The 21,127-nt window shown below is 49.3% G+C and overlaps 1 protein-coding gene across 1 annotated transcript; it reads left to right on the top strand.

The window, feature by feature from the left end:
- Positions 1-16,750: 16,750 nt before the first annotated feature.
- On the top strand, positions 16,751-17,330 carry LOC123067180 (putative E3 ubiquitin-protein ligase SINA-like 6). Its single transcript, XM_044490093.1, has 2 exons — positions 16,751-16,906; positions 16,995-17,330. The coding sequence occupies exons 1-2, from the start codon at positions 16,751-16,753 to the stop codon at positions 17,328-17,330; spliced, it is 492 nt and encodes a 163-aa protein (XP_044346028.1).
- The last annotated feature ends 3,797 nt before the right edge of the window (positions 17,331-21,127 follow it).

Here is a 21,127-nt window from a genome sequence, read left to right as displayed (position 1 = left end):
ATAGTTTCCTTGTCAATACGTGCTTATACAGAGTTTAGATCGTTTTGTAACTGCGCGCCCGAGAGTTGGTACTGACATGCAAACAAGGGCATTTGTGTGATTACATATAAAGCAAGGGGTGTTTTTTGTTAAGTTGTATATTTTGTACCACTTGTAACATTAACTGGCACGTTGTAACGATCCTAGTTTGTAGGATCTGAGGGCCTGCGTGCCTTATCTCCAGGGACTTTCTCTCCCTATGTATACTCTCAGATGAAAACAGAATCATCAAGGGAAATTACTTTCCAACTTGGTATCAGTCGCCAGGACCCTCGCCATGGTCGCGGACGACACCTCCTCCTCCCCCTCCGCCGCCACGAGCTCGACCACGTCGCCGGGCACCCTCTCCTCCTCTTCCTCGGCGCCTTCCGCCGGCACCTCCCCGGCCACCGCCGAGACCACCCCTCCCTTCGTCTTCGGCACATCCCCCACCCTCTTCAGCGGCACCTTCCCCGCCACGGCACCCTCTCAATTTGCCCTTCTCTTCTCCACCGCCGGCACCTCCCCTGCACCCTCGTCGGCCACCGCCGCTCCCCACCCCATTTTTCGTGATCACATCACGAACCACATCAAGTTCCTCCTCAACCCTGCCGATCACAATTATCATAAGTGGAAGACTTTCTTCCTGATGGTCCTGGTTCGCTACGGTGTCTCCTATCTCCTCGATCATCCTCCACCTCCCAATGCTACCTCCCAATACCTTGAGCTCGACGCCCATGTCGTTTTGTGGATCTATGCCACTCTCTCCGACACCATGTGTGACCATGTTGTTGGCGCCACCACCACCTACGCCCTCTAGCACAAGATCAAAGATTTCTTCCTCGTCAATCGCGACGCCCGCTTCATGATCCTCAACCGCCAATACCGCAACCTCAAGCAGGGTGACCTCTCGGTGTCGGAGTACGCCCACCGCCTCAAACTCCTCACTGACGCACTCGCTGACATCAACCATGTCGTTACCAAGGTGGATCTCACCATGCAGTTTCTTCACGGCCTCGACAAGCGGCTTGATACCATCCGTGTCGTCCTCGACGACCAGGGCCTTCCCTTCGACACTGTCCTCTCCCGTGTTGTCCTTGTGGAGGAGTCGCAGGCACAACACGCGGCGGAGGAAGGCGCCTCCGCGTTTGCCATGGCGGGCGTCAGCTCCTCGGGCGGCGGTTCCTCGGGCGGCTCCTCCGGTGGACGCGGCCAGGGTGACCGCGCAGCCGACCGCTCTTATGATCGCGCCCCCGACGCTCCCATCCGCCGTCCCACTCCTCTAGTCGCGGGCGTGGTGACCGCTCTGGTGATGGCGGTGACAGCGGCCGCGGGCGCGGGCGCAGCCGTGGCCGTGGGCGCGGCGACCACTCCGGGCGCGGCCAGCAGGCGCCTTCGTTCTCTCCCTTCACGGGGTACTTTGCCCCGTACGGGGTGGCTCTCCCGACACCCCGCCCTGGCTGGATTCCGCCGAACGCCGCCGGTGTTCTTGGGCCCCGACCTGGCGCACACGCACAGGCCTATCATGCATATACGCCTTCGCCCGTGCGGTCCACTCCCTACTACCAGCCTCCACCGCCCTCATGGGACCACCTCGCCATGCTCAACGCCGCCTTCAGCAACGGCGGCTACGCCACGCCCCGGCTCCCGAGTGGTTTCTCGACAGTGGCGCCTCCTCGCACGTGACGGGCACCGAAGGTAACCTGACCTTGTTGAGTTCTTCATTTTTGCATTTACCTTCTAGCATTGTTATCGGTAATGGGCATCATCTTCCTGTCACTGCCACGGGCTCCACCACCCTCTCCCCTCATAATTTTCGCCTTACTGACATTCTTGTCTCCCCCAACGTAGTCACTAGCCTTGTCTCTGTTCGTAAATTTACTAAAGATAATTCTTGTTCTATTGAATTTTACCCGTGTGGTTTTCTTGTGAAGGATCTTCGCACTCGACGAGTTCTCATGATCTCCGTTAGCCACGGCAATCTCTACCCCTTCGTTGGCAATAAACCGGCGCCGGCGTCTGCTCTCCTTGCAGCCACACCCTCGGACTTGTGGCATCGTCGCCTTGGGCATCCCGGCATCCACACTTTTTCTTCCCTATCCAAACAACTAGATTGTAATAAGGCTCCTCACACACCATGTAGTGCTTGCCAACTTGGCCGGTAGCCTCGTTTACCCTTTCCCTCTTCTTTTACCAAAACTTATGCCCCTTTTAATTTAATCCACTATGATTTATGGACATCACCTGTTGTTAGTTTTTCTAGTTTTCAATACTATCTTGTGGTGCTTGATGATTATACTCATTACTCGTGGACCTTCCCCCTACGCAACAAATCCGACACTTCCACGGTCCTTCAACGCTTCTTTACGTTTATTTACACCCAATTCAATTTCATCATCAAAAGCATGCAGTGTGACAACGGTGGTGAATTTATCAACTCATCTCTTCGTGCCTTCTTCTCCTCCAACGGCGTTGCTTATCGCTTCTCCTGCCCCCATACTTCCCCCCAAAACGGCAAAGCGGAACGCATGATTCGCACCACTAATGATGTCTTGCGCACCCTTCTTCTTCAAGCCAACCTCAAACCACCATTTTGGGTTGAAGCCCTACACACCGCAACCTACCTCCTCAAACGGCGTCCCTCTCGTGTCATTGTGCCACACACACCGCACTTTCTTCTCTATGGTGTTGCACCCACATATGACCACCTTCGTGTCTTTGGCTGCCTATGCTTCCCGAACCAATATGCCACCATGGATCACAAACTCGCTCCCCGCTCGTCCCGCTGCGTCTTCCTTGGCTATGCACTTGAGCACAAGGGTTACCGGTGTTTCGATCTCAACTCATGCCGCGTCATCGTCTCTCGCCATGTTATCTTCGATGAAATGATCTTTCCATATTGTTGTCACACGTCGGACCACACCACCATCACGCCCATAGAAAATCCCCATGCAAACACCCAGCCCAGCCCCGATTTCCCCCCTGGATCCTTCCCACCTACCCCGCCTGGGTCCCACCTATCCCATCCTTCCGCACCCCACCAACCAACCCCTCCCACGTCACCCGCAGCGCACACTCCCTCGTCCCCCGCGTCCGAATCCTCCTCGGATCGCGTGACCACCAACGCCAACTCCACGCTCGGTCCCGCCGCATCTTCATCGGCTCGCGTGCCCCCCAGCCCACCTATCTCGCACGGTCTCACCGCATCCCCATCGGATCGCGCGCCCACCAGCCCACCTACCTCGCCTGGTCCCGCCGCATCCCCATCGGATCGCGCGCCCACTCCCGCGCCAGGCTCGCCCGTCCCCAACGCCTCGCCCGGACCCACCGAATCCTCCTCGAGCCACTCGCCACCCAGTACTCCATCGCCACCTCTTCCATCCCATGCACTCCCGTACAACCACCCAATAACGCACACCGCATGACCACACGTGCCAAAACAGGGTTCTTAATGCCAAAACGCCTCTTCCTTGTCGATGCCTCCTCCACCATTTCCCCCATTCCTCCCACGTATAAATCCGCTCTCAAGGATCCCCATTGGCGTCAAGTAATGTTAGATGAGTTTAATGCATTAATGAACAACTTTACTTGGTCTTTGGTGCCTAAGCCTGCAGGTGCAAATGTGGTCATGGGCAAGTGGATTTTTCGGCACAAGTTCAACATGGACGGGTCTTTGGCACGGTACAAGGCACGGTGGGTCGTTCGTGGCTTCACACAACAAGAGGGTGTGGACTATGATGAAACATTCACTCCGGTGGTCAAGCCAGCAACTATTCGGGTGGTCTTGAGCCTTGCCACCTCTCATTCATGGCCCATCCACCAGCTTGACGTCAAGAATGCTTTTCTCCATGGTGAGCTAAATGAGACTGTGTATTGCTCGCAACCGGCTGGGTTCGTGGACTCCTCCAAGCCGGACCATGTGTGTCTTCTCCACAAGTCACTCTATGGTCTCAAACAAGCTCCCCGGACGTGGTTCTTGCGCTTCCAAGCATTCCTTCTGTCTCTTGGGTTTCGGGCGTCCAAGAGTGACACCTCCCTCTTCATCCTACACCATGGTAACTCCCTTGCATATCTCCTTGTATATGTAGATGACATTATACTCACAGCGAGCTCCCCTCACACAGTCACCCATGTCATCACCTCTCTCAAACGAGAGTTTGCCATGACTGATCTTGGCACACTACACCATTTCCTCGGCATAAATGTCACCACCAACCAATCCGGCCTCTTCCTATGCCAACAACAGTACACACTAGAGCTTCTTGACCGCGCCAACATGATCAACTGTAAGCTAGTTTCCACACCGGTTGACACGAGCTCTAAACTATCCTCCCACGACGGCCATCTCCTCTCCAACCCCACTCACTATCGTAGCATCACCGGCGCTCTCCAATACCTAATCCTCACGCGCCCCGACATCACATATGCTGTCCAACAAGCTTGCTTATTCATGCATGCCCCTCGCGACATCCACATGCAGCTTGTGAAGCGCATCCTATGCTACTTACAGGGCACCTCCCATTATGGCCTTCAGCTTTTTCGCTCTCCCTCACGAGACCTCACTGCCTACACCGATGCCGATTGGGCAGGGTGTCCAGACACGCGCAAGTCCACTTCCGGTTTTTGTGTGTTCCTTGGCGCCAACCTCATCTCATGGTCATCCAAGAGGCAGCCCACCATCTCACGCTACAGTGCCGAGGCTGAATATCGTGGTGTTGCAAATTGTGTGGCTGAATCTTGTTGGCTCCGGCAACTTCTCCATGAGCTCAAGGTTCCACCCACACGTGCCACCGTGGTATATTGTGACAACATAAGTGCTTCATACCTTGCGAGCAATCCGGTTCAGCATCAACGGACTAAGCATATTGAGATTGATCTACATTTTGTTCGGGATCGCGTTGCTCTTGGCGAAGTACGTGTCTTACATGTGCCATCCAGCTCCCAATATGCCGACATCTTCACCAAGGGTCTGCCTTCGCCATTGTTCACCGACTTTCGATCCAGCCTGAACATCCTTCCTAATGGAGTTCCGGCTGAGGGGGGGGGGGTGTTAAGTTGTATATTTTGTACCACTTGTAACATTAACTGGCACGTTGTAACGATCCTAGTTTGTAGGATCTGAGGGCCTGCGTGCCTTATCTCCAGGTACTTTCTCTCCCTATGTATACTCTCAGATGTAAACAGAATCATCAAGGGAAATTACTTTCCAACTTTTTTGTGATAGAACATGCCAAGCCGGCCCCTGACAGCAGGGCCTCGCAGGTCAGATTTAGCGTCAATACGTGCTTATATGGTGTTTAGATTGTTTTGTAACCACGCACCCGAAAGTTGGTACTGACATGCAAAAACTAAGAAAAGTGGTATCAATCCGCTATTACCGCCCCAATTGTGGTACTTATATATGGAGTAAACTGCAAAAAACCACCACAATTGTGCAAATGTCATCAAACACCCACCAAAATGCATGTTTTCTGGTGGGGTTTTCCCGAAGCATTGAAAACTTCGACCCAATTGTGATGGTTTTTTGCAATTTACTTCTTATATATGCAATTAAGTCTATAGATTGATGGTAATGAAATGTGCAATATATGCCAATTTATGATTTCTAGAAAAAGTAGTTTGCACCGGGGAGATTTTAGGAAAGATCGATGGTTTTTGTTGTAGTTGCTCATACCAGATCTCAGCTTGTTTCCTTGCATAGTAAAATTAATTCTTCGATCCAGTGTGGTGTTTCCCTTTATTTTCTTCGCCTCCACTTTTCTAGCACAACTAGCCAACATTAAGACGCAAACACGATAGCCCCTTCATTTTTATTTACTATACATATTATGTTTATCTCAGGTCAAACTTTGTACACTTTCACTAAGTTTATATATAAAAAAATAACATCCACAATATCAATTCAATACCAATAGAATCACCATTGAATATATTTTCAAATGCATCATATATATTTGTTATTCTGAAAGTTTACATTATTTTCTATAAAATTGTCCATATCTATAAAGTTTGAGTTAGATCAAAACTAATGTGCAAGTAAATAACAACGGAGGAAGTACTTACATGCTACATCGCTTATATACAAATACTCCCTCCGTCCCAAAATTCTTGTCTTAGATTTGTCTAGATACGGATGTACCTAATACTAAAACGTGACTATTAGGTACATTCGTATCTAAGACAAATCTAAGACAAGAATTTTGGGATGGAGGGAGTACCTACAAGACAATACATTGATGTGATTGTATCTAAACATATTTCACCACTCAGGATGATGTGTTGAAGAGTCGATGCATTGGGAGCATTACCGAAGTCATGCGCAAGGTTGGTGGTCAATTGACTCCCCTTCTTTTTGTTATAAAAAAAGGAAAAATATAATGAAGAAATCTTGCAAAAAAATAGTACAAAATTTATATATTTGACTACGCAACATCGAATTGACTGCACAAGATTGAAGTTGCGGCAGCAGTCGAAGCATTAAATTTCAGAAAAACCTATACATGTCACGAGTCGGGTGTCAGAACTCTGAAGAGAATTACAGTGAAGATGCCAGAAAATATTCAGTTGTGTGGAAATCGGAGTGCAGACTACCGAAATTAACCGCAGAAGCAGAAACAAAGCAGACAAGTACTACGTTGACGGTGGCGCAGCCATGTAATCTGTCCGCCAACTCGAAGCCATCAAGCAAGTAATCGAGCAGCTGCTGAAAGTCTGCTCGATTACTGCGTCCACACGTCCGCGCTGTATCTGGAGCTGGCCTTCCTGGCGCGCTTCGATCCCATCGTCACCATGGCGCCGCACGCCCCTGCCGGTCCGGCCTGATGTAGAGGGCAGCTCTCCGCGCCCGCATCGACGACGTAGTAATCCAACCGCCTCTTCCTTGGAGGAGAAACCAAGAGAGCCGACGAGGAGTATGAGGAGGCGCTGGTGGTGGTGCTCGTCGGCCTCTTCTTGGGCGGCAATAGCGACTCCTGGATCTGGATGGTGGTGGGCCGGCTGCACCCGGCGGCTAGCTGGAGCTGCAAGCCCGTCGTCGCCATTGGAGATGGAGATGCCGCTGCGGCCCTCTTCTTCGGCGGCAACAGCGTTGGATCGATGATGGTGCGGAAGCTGTGCCCGGCCGGCTGGAGCTGGAGGCCCGTCGTCGTCATCGTAGAAAGATGGCGCTGCCACAAGAATTCGTTCCACGATCGCTATGGGAAAATAGGTAGACCATGGGAGGGCGGGCGTAGGTATATAAAGATGGATCCTCCAGTTCCATATGCTGGTACCGGAGTAGAGTCGGGGACGGTCCTCGGCGGTTTCGTTCCGAGTGCCGTCCGGAATCGGCCGGGAAAAGATTTTAAAAACTAATTTCAAATCTTTCAGCAAAAAAAAACAAAATCTTTCAAAAAATGATTTCAATTACTTCAAAAACCTAATTTAATCCATTTCTATAAGATGTTTCAATTCTTTCAAAAAACCTATCTCAATAATTTCAAAAGGCTAATTTCACTCTTTTCAATAAACTGATTTTGGTTCTTTCAAAAAATAGATTTCAATAAACTAACTTCACACATTTTTAAAAATTAATTTCACTCTTTCAATAAATTGATCTCAATAATTTTCAAAATCTGTTTTCAACTCTTTCAAAAAACATATCTCGATTAATTCAAAAACTACGCCCACTCATTTCAAAAAGCTATTCCAATAAACTAATTTCACGCATTTCAATAAATTAATTTTGGTAATTCCAAAAACCATTTTGTCTTTCAGAAAACAGATTTGGTTATTTGTAAGAACGAAATTCACTTTGTTCAATAAACTTATTTCACTTTTAAGGACTAAGTGAGTGTGGCACCATGCAACTCTACCTTGTCTGCCGACTTGGCCGAGTAGATACCACTTGCCATGCACTTCCAAGAACCGGCATCCTCAACATTCATCCTCTGGTACTCCAATAAATGTTCCATGGAAAATCTCTAGTTAACTCGATCGGCCTAGTAGACAAAGAGGCAAATGTCTTTCAGCCTTGTCCGATCCAACCATCACGCGTCCCATAATGGTGCCTTGGCCCCATTGTCGATCGTGAATCAGGTATAGGTGTAGAAGAGCTTGGTATCCATGGCATCACAAAGTTTACCCATGCCAAACCACAACTTGCTTGGGTTAGTCCATTCAAGCCATGGGCAACGTAACTGCATCGTCCTCGCATTTTTTTAGATGGATCACACTGAGCCCCCCAAGGTTGGTGGGGCGGTAGACAGTTTCCCAATTAACCTTTCATTTCTCTCTCAAGGTCCTAACAAGCCGGCGATTCAGGCCATGAACCGACTCGGGATGCCCCTTCTCTGCAGGAGATCGAAGATGTAATGCTATATAACTAAATCAAAAGCCTTGCGAATGTCCAACACGAAAAGCAAGATTTGTGAATGTTCGAGGGATGAGGAGGCGCGAGATGGCGATGGGGAGGAGAGCTAGGCATCAGCAACAGAAGAGTCGCTTGTACTCTAGTAATAGCTACTATCTATCATTCATGTTGAGATGATCCAAATCATTTTATGTAATTTTCTAATGTGAATAGAATATCTGGCTAACTGACTTCATCACCACCAAATGATAATATGATATTCAATGAAAATTCTTGGTCTGCTCTAGATATTTTAAATCACATGACCTTTATACAGTTGCCATGAGCTCTTGCTGAGAGTATGAAGAAGGATAGGCTTAGATTAGGTGAGGCGTGATTTGCACGTGCACAAGACGAGCGAGTCGCCCTACTGGCACTCATCAAGCCATTAGCAAAACTTTGTGTCACGTGGCTTGCACTAGTGCAGAACCGGGCTTTAGTGCCGGTTCGTAACGGCCTTGCCAACCGGCACTAAAGAGTGGGACTAAAGCCCCCCCCTTAGTACCGGTTCGTCACGAACCGGCGCTAAAGTGCCACCACGTGGCACGAGCCAGGCCCGGGGTGCGCGTAGGGCATTAGTACCGGTTGGTAACACCAACCGGTACTAAATATTTGGAGGGGGGGGTTTGATTTATTTTCCATTCAATTTTTTTGTTTGCTGTTATTTCACGATACTACAAATTGTACACGTTATGCATATATATAAATAGATTTTCTCGTACGTAGAACCGTATATATATATCATCGACTGTCTCACAAACCAACACCATTAATTATTCACACATACACATATATATACATATACAATTTCTCCTACATATATATGTTGCCTTTGGTGCCTCCGGAGCATGATGACAAGTGGTTCATGGGGGCGGTAGCGGGTAATAGTATTCTCCTTTGGGATCTATGACCTGGTCGAGCAAAAATCCGGCTATTTCCTCTTGAAGTGCTAGTATGCGGTCCGATGGTAGGAGCTTATCCCGCACCGATCTGAACTGTTAAGAAGGAGATCAATATGCATGTGTGTTAGTTGTGTGACTAGATATCGATAATGGTGTGAATAGTGTTCTGACAAACGTACCCAATCCTGTCTATCAGATCTGCTCCTTTCGCACGTCATCATGCGAATGTTCTCGCAAACGTAGTATGCACACAGATTATTCCCCGGCGCCTGCCTCAGGGCCTTTACGAGAATGAAATTGAATCAGATAATGATTAATCAAGCATGATAATTAATTAATGATATTGAAACAAGAATTAAAGAGATGGTAGCTAGCTAGTACTACTTAATTACTTACCTTGGATCGATGCCAAAACAACTTTTTTGGCCACGTTCCTGAGTCACCTTGATGAATTTTGCCCATGCCCTGCCCGCCGGCAAAGAAAATTAATAAAGGGGTTATTAAATAGTCCATATCAGGAAATGACGAACTAATAATTTATAGACCGAGATATAGTTAATAATGATTGAAATTACCTGTTGATTATCCCCTTCACGATGATGTAGTCTTTATCTTCTTTAGTTAGTGAGTCCAGTAATTCAACTTTTCCTTCCTCAATTTTAATGTTTAACAAGACCCAGTGCCAACTGCATATGCACACGTTTGCATGTCTTAATTAAGCGGGCATGTGCATAAAATTAATCAACTACCGTAAACCGTATACAATTAATTATTAACATCTAGCTAGCTAGTAAGAAAAAACAGAATTTGTAGTACAAGATAGTGTGACTCACGGAAAGTTGTAAGGAAGTAGTATATCTTCATTGCTATTGAGGCGCTTCAAGAACTCTAGCATGATTTCCTCTACAGCATCTTGACAATGTTCAATCTGCCATATGTCCTGATTAATGGTATTTGGGTCAATGAACCCAACGCCATAGCGTCCAGCTTTTTTCATTTCATACATCTTCATCCTGCATATAATACCATAAAAAAAGAATATAGTAAGGATAATTACATGTAATGATTGATCAAAATTATCACTACATAACTAGCTTGAGACTTAAATTACAGAAATAAATCACTTACAGACAATAGCAACTGACGATAGACTTGTTGAGTGCGTCTTGATTGTATAACTGAAATAGTCTGGATACTCAATGGTCAGAGCTTTTTCATGGTAATAATGCTCATGCTTGACATTCATCATGAGGGACTCTCGATTGGAAATCTTGGTAATGTTCATGTACCATTGATGCAATTGATACATTCTCGTTGGGAGGTCCTTGACCTTGTCTGGATGGACCAAAGGTTTGCCCCGGATCATATTTATATCGCTTGTCTCCGCTTGTACTTCCTGAACTACCTCGACTCGTACCGCTACACACCAAAGCTACGGCATGTCTCTTCTGCAATTGCTGAGACAGCGGAGACGGCTGACGTGGAGTTGGACCAGGAGAAGTGGCCTGACGATGTGCCGGACTTGAAGCAGGAGGTGTGGCCTGACACGGTGCCGGACTTGAAACCGGAGAAGTGGCATGACGCTGTGCCGGACTTGAAACCGGAGGAGTCAGCTCACGCGTTCGGGGACTTGGAGGAGGTGACGGACTTCGAGGAGGAGTCGTCTCACGCGTTCGTGGACTTGGAGGAGCGGGAGTCTGCTGACTCGGTGACGGACTTCGAGGAGGAGTCGGCAGACGACGCGGTGTCGGTGGACTTCAAAAGATGATGCAATCCTTTCTCCATATGATGATACGATGTATGGCCTCTCCCAGTGTGCGCTCGTCTTCACCTCCAGGAATGTCAAGCGTTAGCCCCAAATATGGGTCCACCACTTCATCAACAATGACACGAGCATAGCCCTCTGGAATCGGGATGCAATGGTAGGTTGCTTTGGGGGTAACTGGAAAAGCAACGCCGTCCGCCACCTTCATGGATATGTTCTTCATTTTGGAGTGTAGCTCACAGTTCTCTATGATGTCATCCACGGGGTATGTATCCAGCAGTGTGTCGCCCGGGGCAGAACCAACGCTGCTTCTCGGCATGGATGGGATGGTGCTATCCAATGCTGGACGATCATCCGCTTGCTGTTGCCGCTGCTGAGACCCCCTTTCCTGGCTAAGTGAGTCGATCTGCTGTTGCTGCTGCTGGAATTTGAGTGCCAGGTCCGCGTGCCTTGCTTCTAGGCCTTGAAGGCGTTCTACGTCCTGCTTCCTCTGCTCCTCCTCCAGCTTCCTTTTCTTCTCCTCCTCCATCTTCCTTCTTGCACGGGTCCTGTAGTCCTCGTTCCATTCTGAAAAGCCCTCATACCAGGGAATAACGCCCTTGCCTCGTGTTCTTCCCGGGTGTTCAGGATTTCCCAGGGCGCACGTAAGCTCGTCGTTCTCTCTGTTGGGCCTGAACACCCCCCTTTGAGCTTCTTCTATTGCGTCAATTATCTTTTGTTCGGCTCCTTTTAGACTTGCCTTTCGCGAAACTTCGCCTGTCTTCGGGTCCAACACTCCCCCATGCGCATAGAACCAAGTTCTGCACCTGGGGGGCCAGTTCCTAGTAACCGGAGTGACCCCTGCATCCTCCATCTCTTGCTTAGACTTATCCTACTTAGGCAATCCCACCGCGTAGCCACCTGGACCCAGCCTATGGAACTGCGTCTTTCTTGCGGCATTTGCCTTGTTTTTCATCGACCGTTCCTTAGATAATTCTGAATCCTTGAAGGTCACGAAATTGTCCCAGTGCTCTCTTTGCTTCTCCAGTGTTCCCTTGAAATCTGGAGTCTTCCTTTCATTAGCGAGGTAGTTGGCCCATACAGTTTTCTTGTGTGTGTTGAATGCAATTGCCATCTTCTTAAGAGCAGCGGCCTTGACTTTCTTCACATCTGCCTCAGTGAAATGATCTGGTAGGGTGAAATGTTCCATCAGAGATTTCAAAAGGTCTTCTTTGGCTCTGCCGTCGACCCAAGTAACACCTGGACGTTTAGTCTTTGGCTCTTTCCATTCTTGAATGGAGATCGGGAGTTTGTCCTTCACAAGAACTCTGCACTGACGAGTCCACTTGTCCGCAACGTTCTTAGACGTGAGGGGTTTGCCACTAAGTTTGATGGATTCGATGTGGTACTTTACACCATCCTTCAACATTCTGCCCGGGCCTCGCTTTGTCTTGCTATCTGTAGAAGCATATTTGCTCGATCCGGAGGGCTGGAAGAAGAAAGATCGATTCGTTAATATATCTTCAATAAAATAAACATGTGATGATCACCATGATGCATGCTTATATAAATATACCTCACCGGTAGTCTTTCTTATTTGAAGACAAGCATTGTCTGTGTCATCACAAACATTGTCTGTGTCATCATAATCATAATCATAGTTCATGACTTCATCAGCTCGGTCATCGAGATCGAATATCTTTTCATCACCCTCTCCGGTATTGTTTAGATATTGAGAGCCGTCATCTGCTTCATTCAGATCATCTCCTCCCGGCCGATCAGCTCCTCCCCCTCCTGGTCGTCCAGGTCGTAAAGCCCCAACACGCCGCTGACCGCACCGCCATGCCAGACAACCACTTTAAGTATGCGGCGAAAGTTGCAGGGGTCAATGTCTCTGACGATGCCCCGTCCGCCACCGCAAGGTCCCATCTTCACAATCCGTCCGACTTGACCAATGGAGCTGGCCTTGTTGGAAGACGTCTTCTCGTGCTCCGCCTTTTCTTGGTAGTACATCTTCCCAGTAGTGCACCCGTAGACGGCGTTGGGGCCGGGTAGACAGACACGGAACACCGGAGGTACGAGGCTCTCTTTTTCTTTGTTTCTTTTACTATGAAATCCTCGCTTGATCAAGACACTACCTGATCAAGACACAGTGCAGCCTTGGTTATGTATATAAACACTACCTGATCAAGACATTAGATAGCCTAGTAGCACTCGTACTCATACTCAATATACCCACAAGGAGTAAACTTGAATCTGACACGGCTAACCAGTACTATTACTAACCTAGCTTGATTTGATACTTACTCGGATAGGCAATCCTAGTAAGTGACAAGCAAACTGCGCGTTAGCAGCTTGACAACTAGTTGCCCCTGCACCCCATATTCTCTCTGCAGAAACTTATGGACATAAGTCATGCTACATAATGTGCATCTGCAAAAGCTCATATGAACGAATCTTTCTACAAACGGGCCTAGAGGGAAAGCATCCCCCGCCCCCTCCCTCCCTCCCCCGCCGCCACCCGCGAGGCGCCGGGGAGGGCTCCAGATCCCCGCCGTCGCACCCCCCTCCTCCTCCCTCCCCCTCCCTCGCCGCCGCCAAGGGGCGCGGCCGGGCGAAGCCTGGGCGTCGCCGGCGGCGGCGGGGCTCCTTCGGCCCCCGCTTGTGAGGTATGGCGCGGGCCAGATCTCGCAGCTGGGCGCGGCGCTCGGTGCTGGGCGTGGCGGCGCGGCGGCGCCCCGGAGTAGGCCGGCGATGGTGGCGTTCGACGTGCGGCGGGCGGCATGGTGGTGGTGCGGGCCGGTGGTGGAGTCGGCGGCGGTGCTTCCGGCAGTGCTTCGGCTTCGCCTCCGGCGCCACGGGTCGCGGTTGACCGGGTCGTGGGCAGCCCTCTCGCCGTGGTACTCTGGTGGGGGGGGGGGGGGGCGGCGCGGCAGCGGAGGTGGTGGGTTGCTCCCACCTAGTCGGGCCCTCGCGGCTGGGTGGTGGCGCTCGGCTCGGGTGGATCCCTTGGTGGCGTCTTCAGGCGGCGACGGCGACGGCTCCGCAACCCTCCCTCTCTGGCTTCTGGCGACGGCTGATGCCTCCTGATGCTCCGGGCCTTCGAAGCGGGGGCGAAACTCGGTTTCGGGGGGAAGTTGGAGCCGACACGGGTGTCGGTCGTGGCCATGTGCCACTTCTCCGTCTTCCCCTTCCCCCGATCGATGTGGTCGCGGCCCTTCTCGAGGCAGCTTGGCCGGCGGCGGTTCTGGAGGTGGTCGGGGTTGTGGATCTTGACAAAGGCGTGGCCTTTGGGGGCCTCGGGGCGGTCTCATGGCGGGGCGGCGGCCCTGGCGGCGGGAGTCGCGTTGGTCGTGGGCAGATCGCACGACTCGAATGCGGGCAGGCAACCATGACTGCTCGGGCGGCATGGCTGTGGGTGTTGGTGGACCGGGGTGGCGGCGGAGGAGCTGAAGCACCGGGGTTCATCACCTACCCAGTCCCGTTTTGGTCGACAGTGACGGCGTCCGTGGACGTCGTGTTCCTCCTTGCAGGCTCCGTCGTGGTGCTTCTTCTCCCTCCATCTTACTCCGGGTGAAAACTTGATCTTCGAATCAGACGGTGGCGGCGTTCTTCGTCATGCCCTTCCTGGAGGCGCCGTCTTGGAGCCCTCAGTCCGGCGTGTCCATCGCGCATCCTCCCGGACGATCGCTCCTTGGTGGTGGTCTCGGTCGACTCTTAGCGGATCTTTTTTTGCTTATCTTTTAGATGCTTTGTGTCGTTGAGGCTGCGTGTCGGTGCCCGGCACTCAAGTATCTTGCCTTGGGTCAGTGTGGCGTGTGTTTGTATCGGATGCTCGTTGTTGTGGTTGTGGTTGTGCTTTATAATATAAAGCGGGGGAAACTCTTTTTCGTTAAAGCTCATATGAACATACAACAACACCTTCTGACTTGTACAACTAAGACAGTTTGATATCATGTGCATGCTATTTAACTAAGCACTATTCATCTGAATCTTGTCACTTTTGTTCAGGTCACAAATGGTTATATTATTGGATGAACCTTTACAGGTCCGCATTACATAGCATTACTAACGTCTCTGAATTATTTCTCATTTTTTAGCAATCAGAAAATAAAATAAAATAAAAAGAGGAGAGAGAATATGGGTTGCACATGCAACTTGTTGCACAAAATCCTCTTTCAGTTCACGACTCGGAAGCCGGGCTAATTGACCTAGCAAGACACTAACTAGTATGCATACTTACTTATTTTGCATCAAATTTTAGGGAGCATTATTGAGAAACTGAGCAATCTCACCACAAACCGGTGCCGCAACAGCTGGCCTGCGCGGTGCTGGATGCGGGCTGGCCTGGGCCGTGATGGGCTGTGAGGCGGCGGAGCGTGCCAAGGGGCTAGATTCGTCAGCGGCTCGGCCGGATCTAGCCCTGCGGGTAGCGGGGCCGAGGGCGGCACGGTCTGCGGGCGACAACCTCTGTCATGTCCATATTGGCTGGTGGAGGTGGGAGGTGGTGTGGGCTGGGGGTCGGGGACGGTGGCGGCGGCTAGCGTGGCGGCGGCTCAGCCAGATCTGGCCTCGCGGCGGCGCTAGCCACGGGCGGTTGCCTTGACTGGGACCATCTTGGTTGGTCAGGGTGGCGGTGCAGTGGTGGTGGCTCGACAACCTCCTCTTGATTCCTGGGGTGCTTCGATCTGCGGTTGGAGGCCCACCCGGCAGGGTGGTGCACGGCGGCTTAACGCATCTCGTCATTAGTTGGCCACGGAGCAAGAGCACTAGGAGGAGTTGGCACGGGTGCCTCTGGGTCTTGCTGTCACAATGGTTTGTGACGACGGGCCGGGTCCCGGTTCAAGAAATGGCGAGGGTGTTGGGGCTTGCCCGGTCACCTTCCTCTGCGCTGCTCCGGTCGGGTGAGCCCCATACTTGCCCAAAGGTCTCGCTTTACCAGCAGCAGCGCCGATGGACCATGGTGAGGGGGGTGGGTGGTCTTGGATATCGGGGTGGCGGCTCAGGTGGTGGAAAAGCAGTGCTCATGGGCGGAGCCCATAACTCGGGTGCTCCCCGGCCGGTGGCCATGGCCATGTGGGCGCATGGTGGCGGGGATGTGGTGTTCGGTGGCAGTGGTGCGGTGTCCGTACCTATGCCAGTGGCGATGAGTGTTTGCCATGATGAAAACATGTTCTTTCTTCGGGCAGACTTGTGGCAGCGACATTCGTCCCCTTCTTGAAGGTGTCGTTGAGATTCTCATTGCATGTCGTGTTGCTTCAGGGAAAACTCTGATTTTTAAATCGGGCAATGGCGGGCCTGGCGGTCTTCCGATGCCGTATCCTTCCTGAAGGCGTCGCCTTAAAGCTTACGATTCGTCATACTACTATGCAGCTTCGTCCCTTCGGGTGGCGTGTACACATATCCAACGAGGTAGCAGCGCACGTATCAATTGCATGTGTGCATGCATGCTTTGCTGGCTTTCAAAATTGAATTCTTGTTTGCTAGGAACAGTGATCGAGAACAAATGTGGCTGCTTCCTCGGTAATGTTGGTGAGTTAATGGCTATTGGAAGTCGAAACAAAAGGCCTATCCAACTTCCGGAGTTACTACTATCCCTAGTTAAAGCTACTACTGTACGTAACTCTCTCTCTATATATTGGGGATTGACGTTGCCAGTACTGTATCTCTTGTTTGGGTGAAGTCCAGAAGGAGACGATGGAGGATAGAAGCAACTCCAATAAGAGGAAAGGAGACGGCGAATGTGAGCAGGAGGGAAGAAAAAGCGGTTGCAAGAGGCAGAATGTGAGCACGGTGATGGAGGTATTCGACTGCACCGTCTGCTCCAAGCCCCTGAGGCCTCCCATTTTCCAGGTATGCAGTAAGTGATTCAATTGACGTACGTATCAGCATCCGACCAACAAGAAGACTAAACACTTTTCTGCCTCTGCGTACACTGCAGTGTCCCAAGGGAAACTCCATCTGCCGGCATTGCCAGGAGAGACTCCCGTTATTCGAACGGATCCCCGTCCAGCGCTGCTACATCATGGAGTGCGTCGTCGACAACATCTTCGTTCCCTGCAAACACGGATGCTCCACGACGATCGCTTACTACCAGAAGGAAAAGCACGAGAGGCAGTGCCCTTGTGGCCCGTGCTTGTGCCCGGTCTCCGGCTGTGGCTTCGTCGCGCCAATCAGGAGTCAAGGTGGGAAATGGGACCCGATGGGGTACCAAACAAGCAATGCTTGTGCATCGTGCCTGGTAAAGAAACCGATGTCGTGGCCACCATCACAATAGAGGGAGGATTATGAGGAAGACTAAGGCTATGACTACAAGGAGTATGATGATTTATATGTTGTCTCGATTTTTATGGAAAGATGTGTGCGTAAGATTTTAGTTTCAAGATGTGCGAAGATCCGTTCGTTCATGTTTAGCACAGCTCCACCAGTTGTCCAATAAACGACCACCAATAAGGTGTTCTTTGAGCTGTCCAAACTAAAAAATCTGGTTATCGGGGGCTGCTTTTTCAGATCGCCAAATAAACCATCCCCGACAAGGTGTTATTGGTTTTTGAATTCTACGTCCCCATCACTCCACGAAAACTTCCAAGACGGGCCGCTACTTAGGACTGCCACAGAAAGGCTTCATTCATATATGGACCATTTGACCCAACTTTCCCCTAGTTCCAATTTAGCATTACACGCGCCAGGTGCAGTTGTATTGGTACAGAGCGCCCACATCCTTTTTTTTCCTATGTCTCATGCGGGCCGGCCGATAGTCCCTCCGCACTAGTTTTGGGAACCATCTCCCAACGGTTTGTCTTGGCCTGGTTTCTATTGCTTTTTTTTTTTGGGAATCAGTTTTCTAGGTTTTTCCTTTTTTATTTTTTTTCATATTCCTGTACTTTATAAGATTATTAACTTTTTCCAATTCATGAGCATTACTAAAATTCATGAACTTCTTAAAATGTGTGAACATTACTACAATTCATGAACTTTTTCAAAAAATGTTTTTTTTCGAATTCAGTAAATAAATTCAAATTATGAACTTTTCTTCCAAATTCTCGAAGATTATTCGAATTCATGAACTATTTTTTTAAAATTTAAAAACTTATATAAATTTCATGAAGTATGTCAAATCCGTGAAGAATTTTCAACCTCATGAATAAATTTTCAAATTCATGATTTTTTTTTAAATCCACGAATTTTACGTCAATCCATGAACTTTTTTTCTTCATATTCTCAAAATTCATTTGTAAACTTTATTTCACTTCTAGCCTACCCCAACTTGTTTGGGACTAGAGGCTTTGTTGTTGTTGTTGTAATGATCAACGGTTTGCGGTCGCGAAATTTGAGCGACCCAGTGAATCTACAGTTAACGCTTCGCACTACTAAATCTCTTTCCCCGAGCACGTGATTGTGCCAGTCTGCCAAACGGGCCAAGCGAGCCGGCGAAGCGTACATGCGCGAGATTTAGCCAGGGCCTGGTTGCCTGCGCGCAAGCGCCCACTCACTAACCAGCGCAGAAGGCGCAGATTATGAGGTCTCCAACTTTCCGAGATACGTTCAACAAATTTAAAGTCTCGTTGGATCTTTTCTTCCACGACAGGGTTTCTAGGCCTGCATGAGAAGCACCACATGATGCATGCCTTCTTTTATAGTGAGAGATCATCAAATTTGAGCGCACGTTACTGAATTTAAACTAGATGGCCAAATCAGAAGCAGAAGGAATACATGTCTGGCAACATTCAGGATGCAGATAGATGGTTCAAAGTAACGACGGTGCGTAGAATGTGCAGTCACAATCATGCAAGTCCTAATTTGTTCATGCAGTAGGACCGATGCCCTTGATGATCCATCTTGATGCAGGTGCCAAGCGACTCCATCATAACGTAGTTTAGGCGTCCATCTTGACATAGGTGCCAAGCGCATTGAGGTTTGAATCGGAGCGCCCATGGAAGCCGACGATTCTGCCACCCGCTGCAGGGAGCTCGAACGGCGCACCCTCCTCCTTCCCATAAGGCCCGTAAGTATGCCGATTGCTGATGAAAGTGAGCGATGTCACACTCAACTGGCCATTGATATTGTATAAGTGCCCTTTCACACTTGTGAGGTACTGATCCAACTCTAGACAAATCTAGGCATGACAAAAACAAAAACTGATGAAGTTTCACCGTCGCCGAGTCATTTCATGAAGTACATTCAAGATTATGCGAAAAGGACTACAAACAAATGTAACGAATATTATTATACCTCTGAGCGCTCTCCTCCATAATGTTTTCCCCACTTCTCGGTCTGCTGCTCACGGCCGTCCCGCTCGTACAACACCAACATGGCATCGAACGCAAAACTGCGGTGCCAGGCAACCACCTTTAGTGATACGGTTGACGCTGTGCATGTCCATATCTCAGTCCTTGCCGTCATCGCCACCGCAAGGGCCCATCTTTACAACCGAATCCTTGTGTTGCAAGCCGTCTCTGATGGGACACGTCTTCTCGTGCTCCGCCTTCTCCTGGTAGAGAATCTTCCCGGCAGTGCACCCGTAGACGGTGTAGGAGCAGGCCACACGAACCGTTCACAGGATGCTCGACGTCATGGCAGGCGGCTGTAGCTGGTGCGGATGAAGCACCGGCTAAAGCCAGCGGTGGTGAAGCAGGAGGTACACTTGTTCTTGTTCGCGAGGATGCCGTAGCAGGTCGAGCAAACCTAATGTCCAGCCGTGCATGATACGTCTCCAACGTATCTATAATTTTTGATTATTTCATGTTATTATATTACCCGTTTTGGATGTTTATGAGCTTTACTTTATATTTTTATATTATATTTGGGACTAACCTACTAACCGGAGGCCCAACGCGAATTACTGTTTTTTTGCTTATTTCAGTGTTTCAAAGAAAAAGAATATCAAACGGAGTCCAAACGAAATGAAACCTTTGGGAGCGACCTTTTTGGAACAAACGTGATCCAGGGGACTTGGAGTGGACGTCAAGCAACAGAGGAGGCGACCACGAGGGTACCCGGCGCGCCCCCACCCTCGTGGGCCCCTCGAGCGTCCACCGACGTACTTCTTCCTCCTATATATACCATGTACCCCAAAACCATCGAGGAGCACCACGAAAAACTATTTCCACTGTCGTAACCTTCTGTATCCGCGAGATCCCATCTTGGAGCCTTCGCCGGCACTCTGCCGGAGGGAGAATCGACCACGGAGGGCCTCTACATCATCTACAAGGCCTCTCCTATGAGTTGTGAGTAGTTTACCACAGACCTTCGGGTCCATAGTTATTAGCTAGATAGCTTCTTCTCTCTCTTTAAATCTCAATACAAAGTTCTCCTTGATCTTCTTGTAGATCTATTCGATGTAACTCTTTTTGCGGTGTGTTTGTCGAGATCCGAGGAATTGTGGGTTTATGATCAAGTTTATCTATGAGAAATATTTCAATCTTCTCTGAATTCTTTTATGTGTGATTAAGTTATCTTTGCAAGTCTCTTTGAATTATCAGTTTGGTTTGGCCTACTAGATTGATCTTTCTTGCAATGGGAGAAGTGCTTAGCTTTGGGTTCAATCTTGCGGTGTCCTTTCCCAGTGACAGCAGGGGCAGCAAGGCACGTATTGTATTGTTGCCATCAAGGATAAAAGGATGGGGTTTATATCATATTGCATGAGTTTATCCCTCTACATCATGTCATCTTTCTTAATGCGTTACTCTGTTCTTTATGAACTTGATACTCTAGATGCATGCTGGATAGCGGTTCATGTGTGGAGTAATAGTAGTAAATGCAGGCAGGAGTCGGTCTACTTGTCACGGACGTGATGCCTATATACATGATCATGCCTAGATAATCTCATAATTATTCGCTTTTCTATCAATTGCTCGACAGTAATTTGTTCACCCACCGTAATACTTATGCTATCTTGAGAGAAGCCACTAGTGAAACCTATGGCCCCCGGGTCTATCTTTTATCATATAAGCTTTTATCTACTTTTATTTGCATCTTTACTTTTCTAATCTATATCATAAAATACCAAAAATATATTTATCTTATCATATTATCTCTATCAGATCTCACTTTCGCAAGTGGCCGTGAAGAGAT

The sequence above is a fragment of the Triticum aestivum genome, chromosome 3B (assembly GCF_018294505.1).
Source record: "Triticum aestivum cultivar Chinese Spring chromosome 3B, IWGSC CS RefSeq v2.1, whole genome shotgun sequence".
Taxonomy (NCBI): domain Eukaryota; kingdom Viridiplantae; phylum Streptophyta; class Magnoliopsida; order Poales; family Poaceae; genus Triticum; species Triticum aestivum.
Note: the sequence above shows the minus strand (reverse complement) of the source record. Positions and strands in the feature narration are given on the sequence as shown.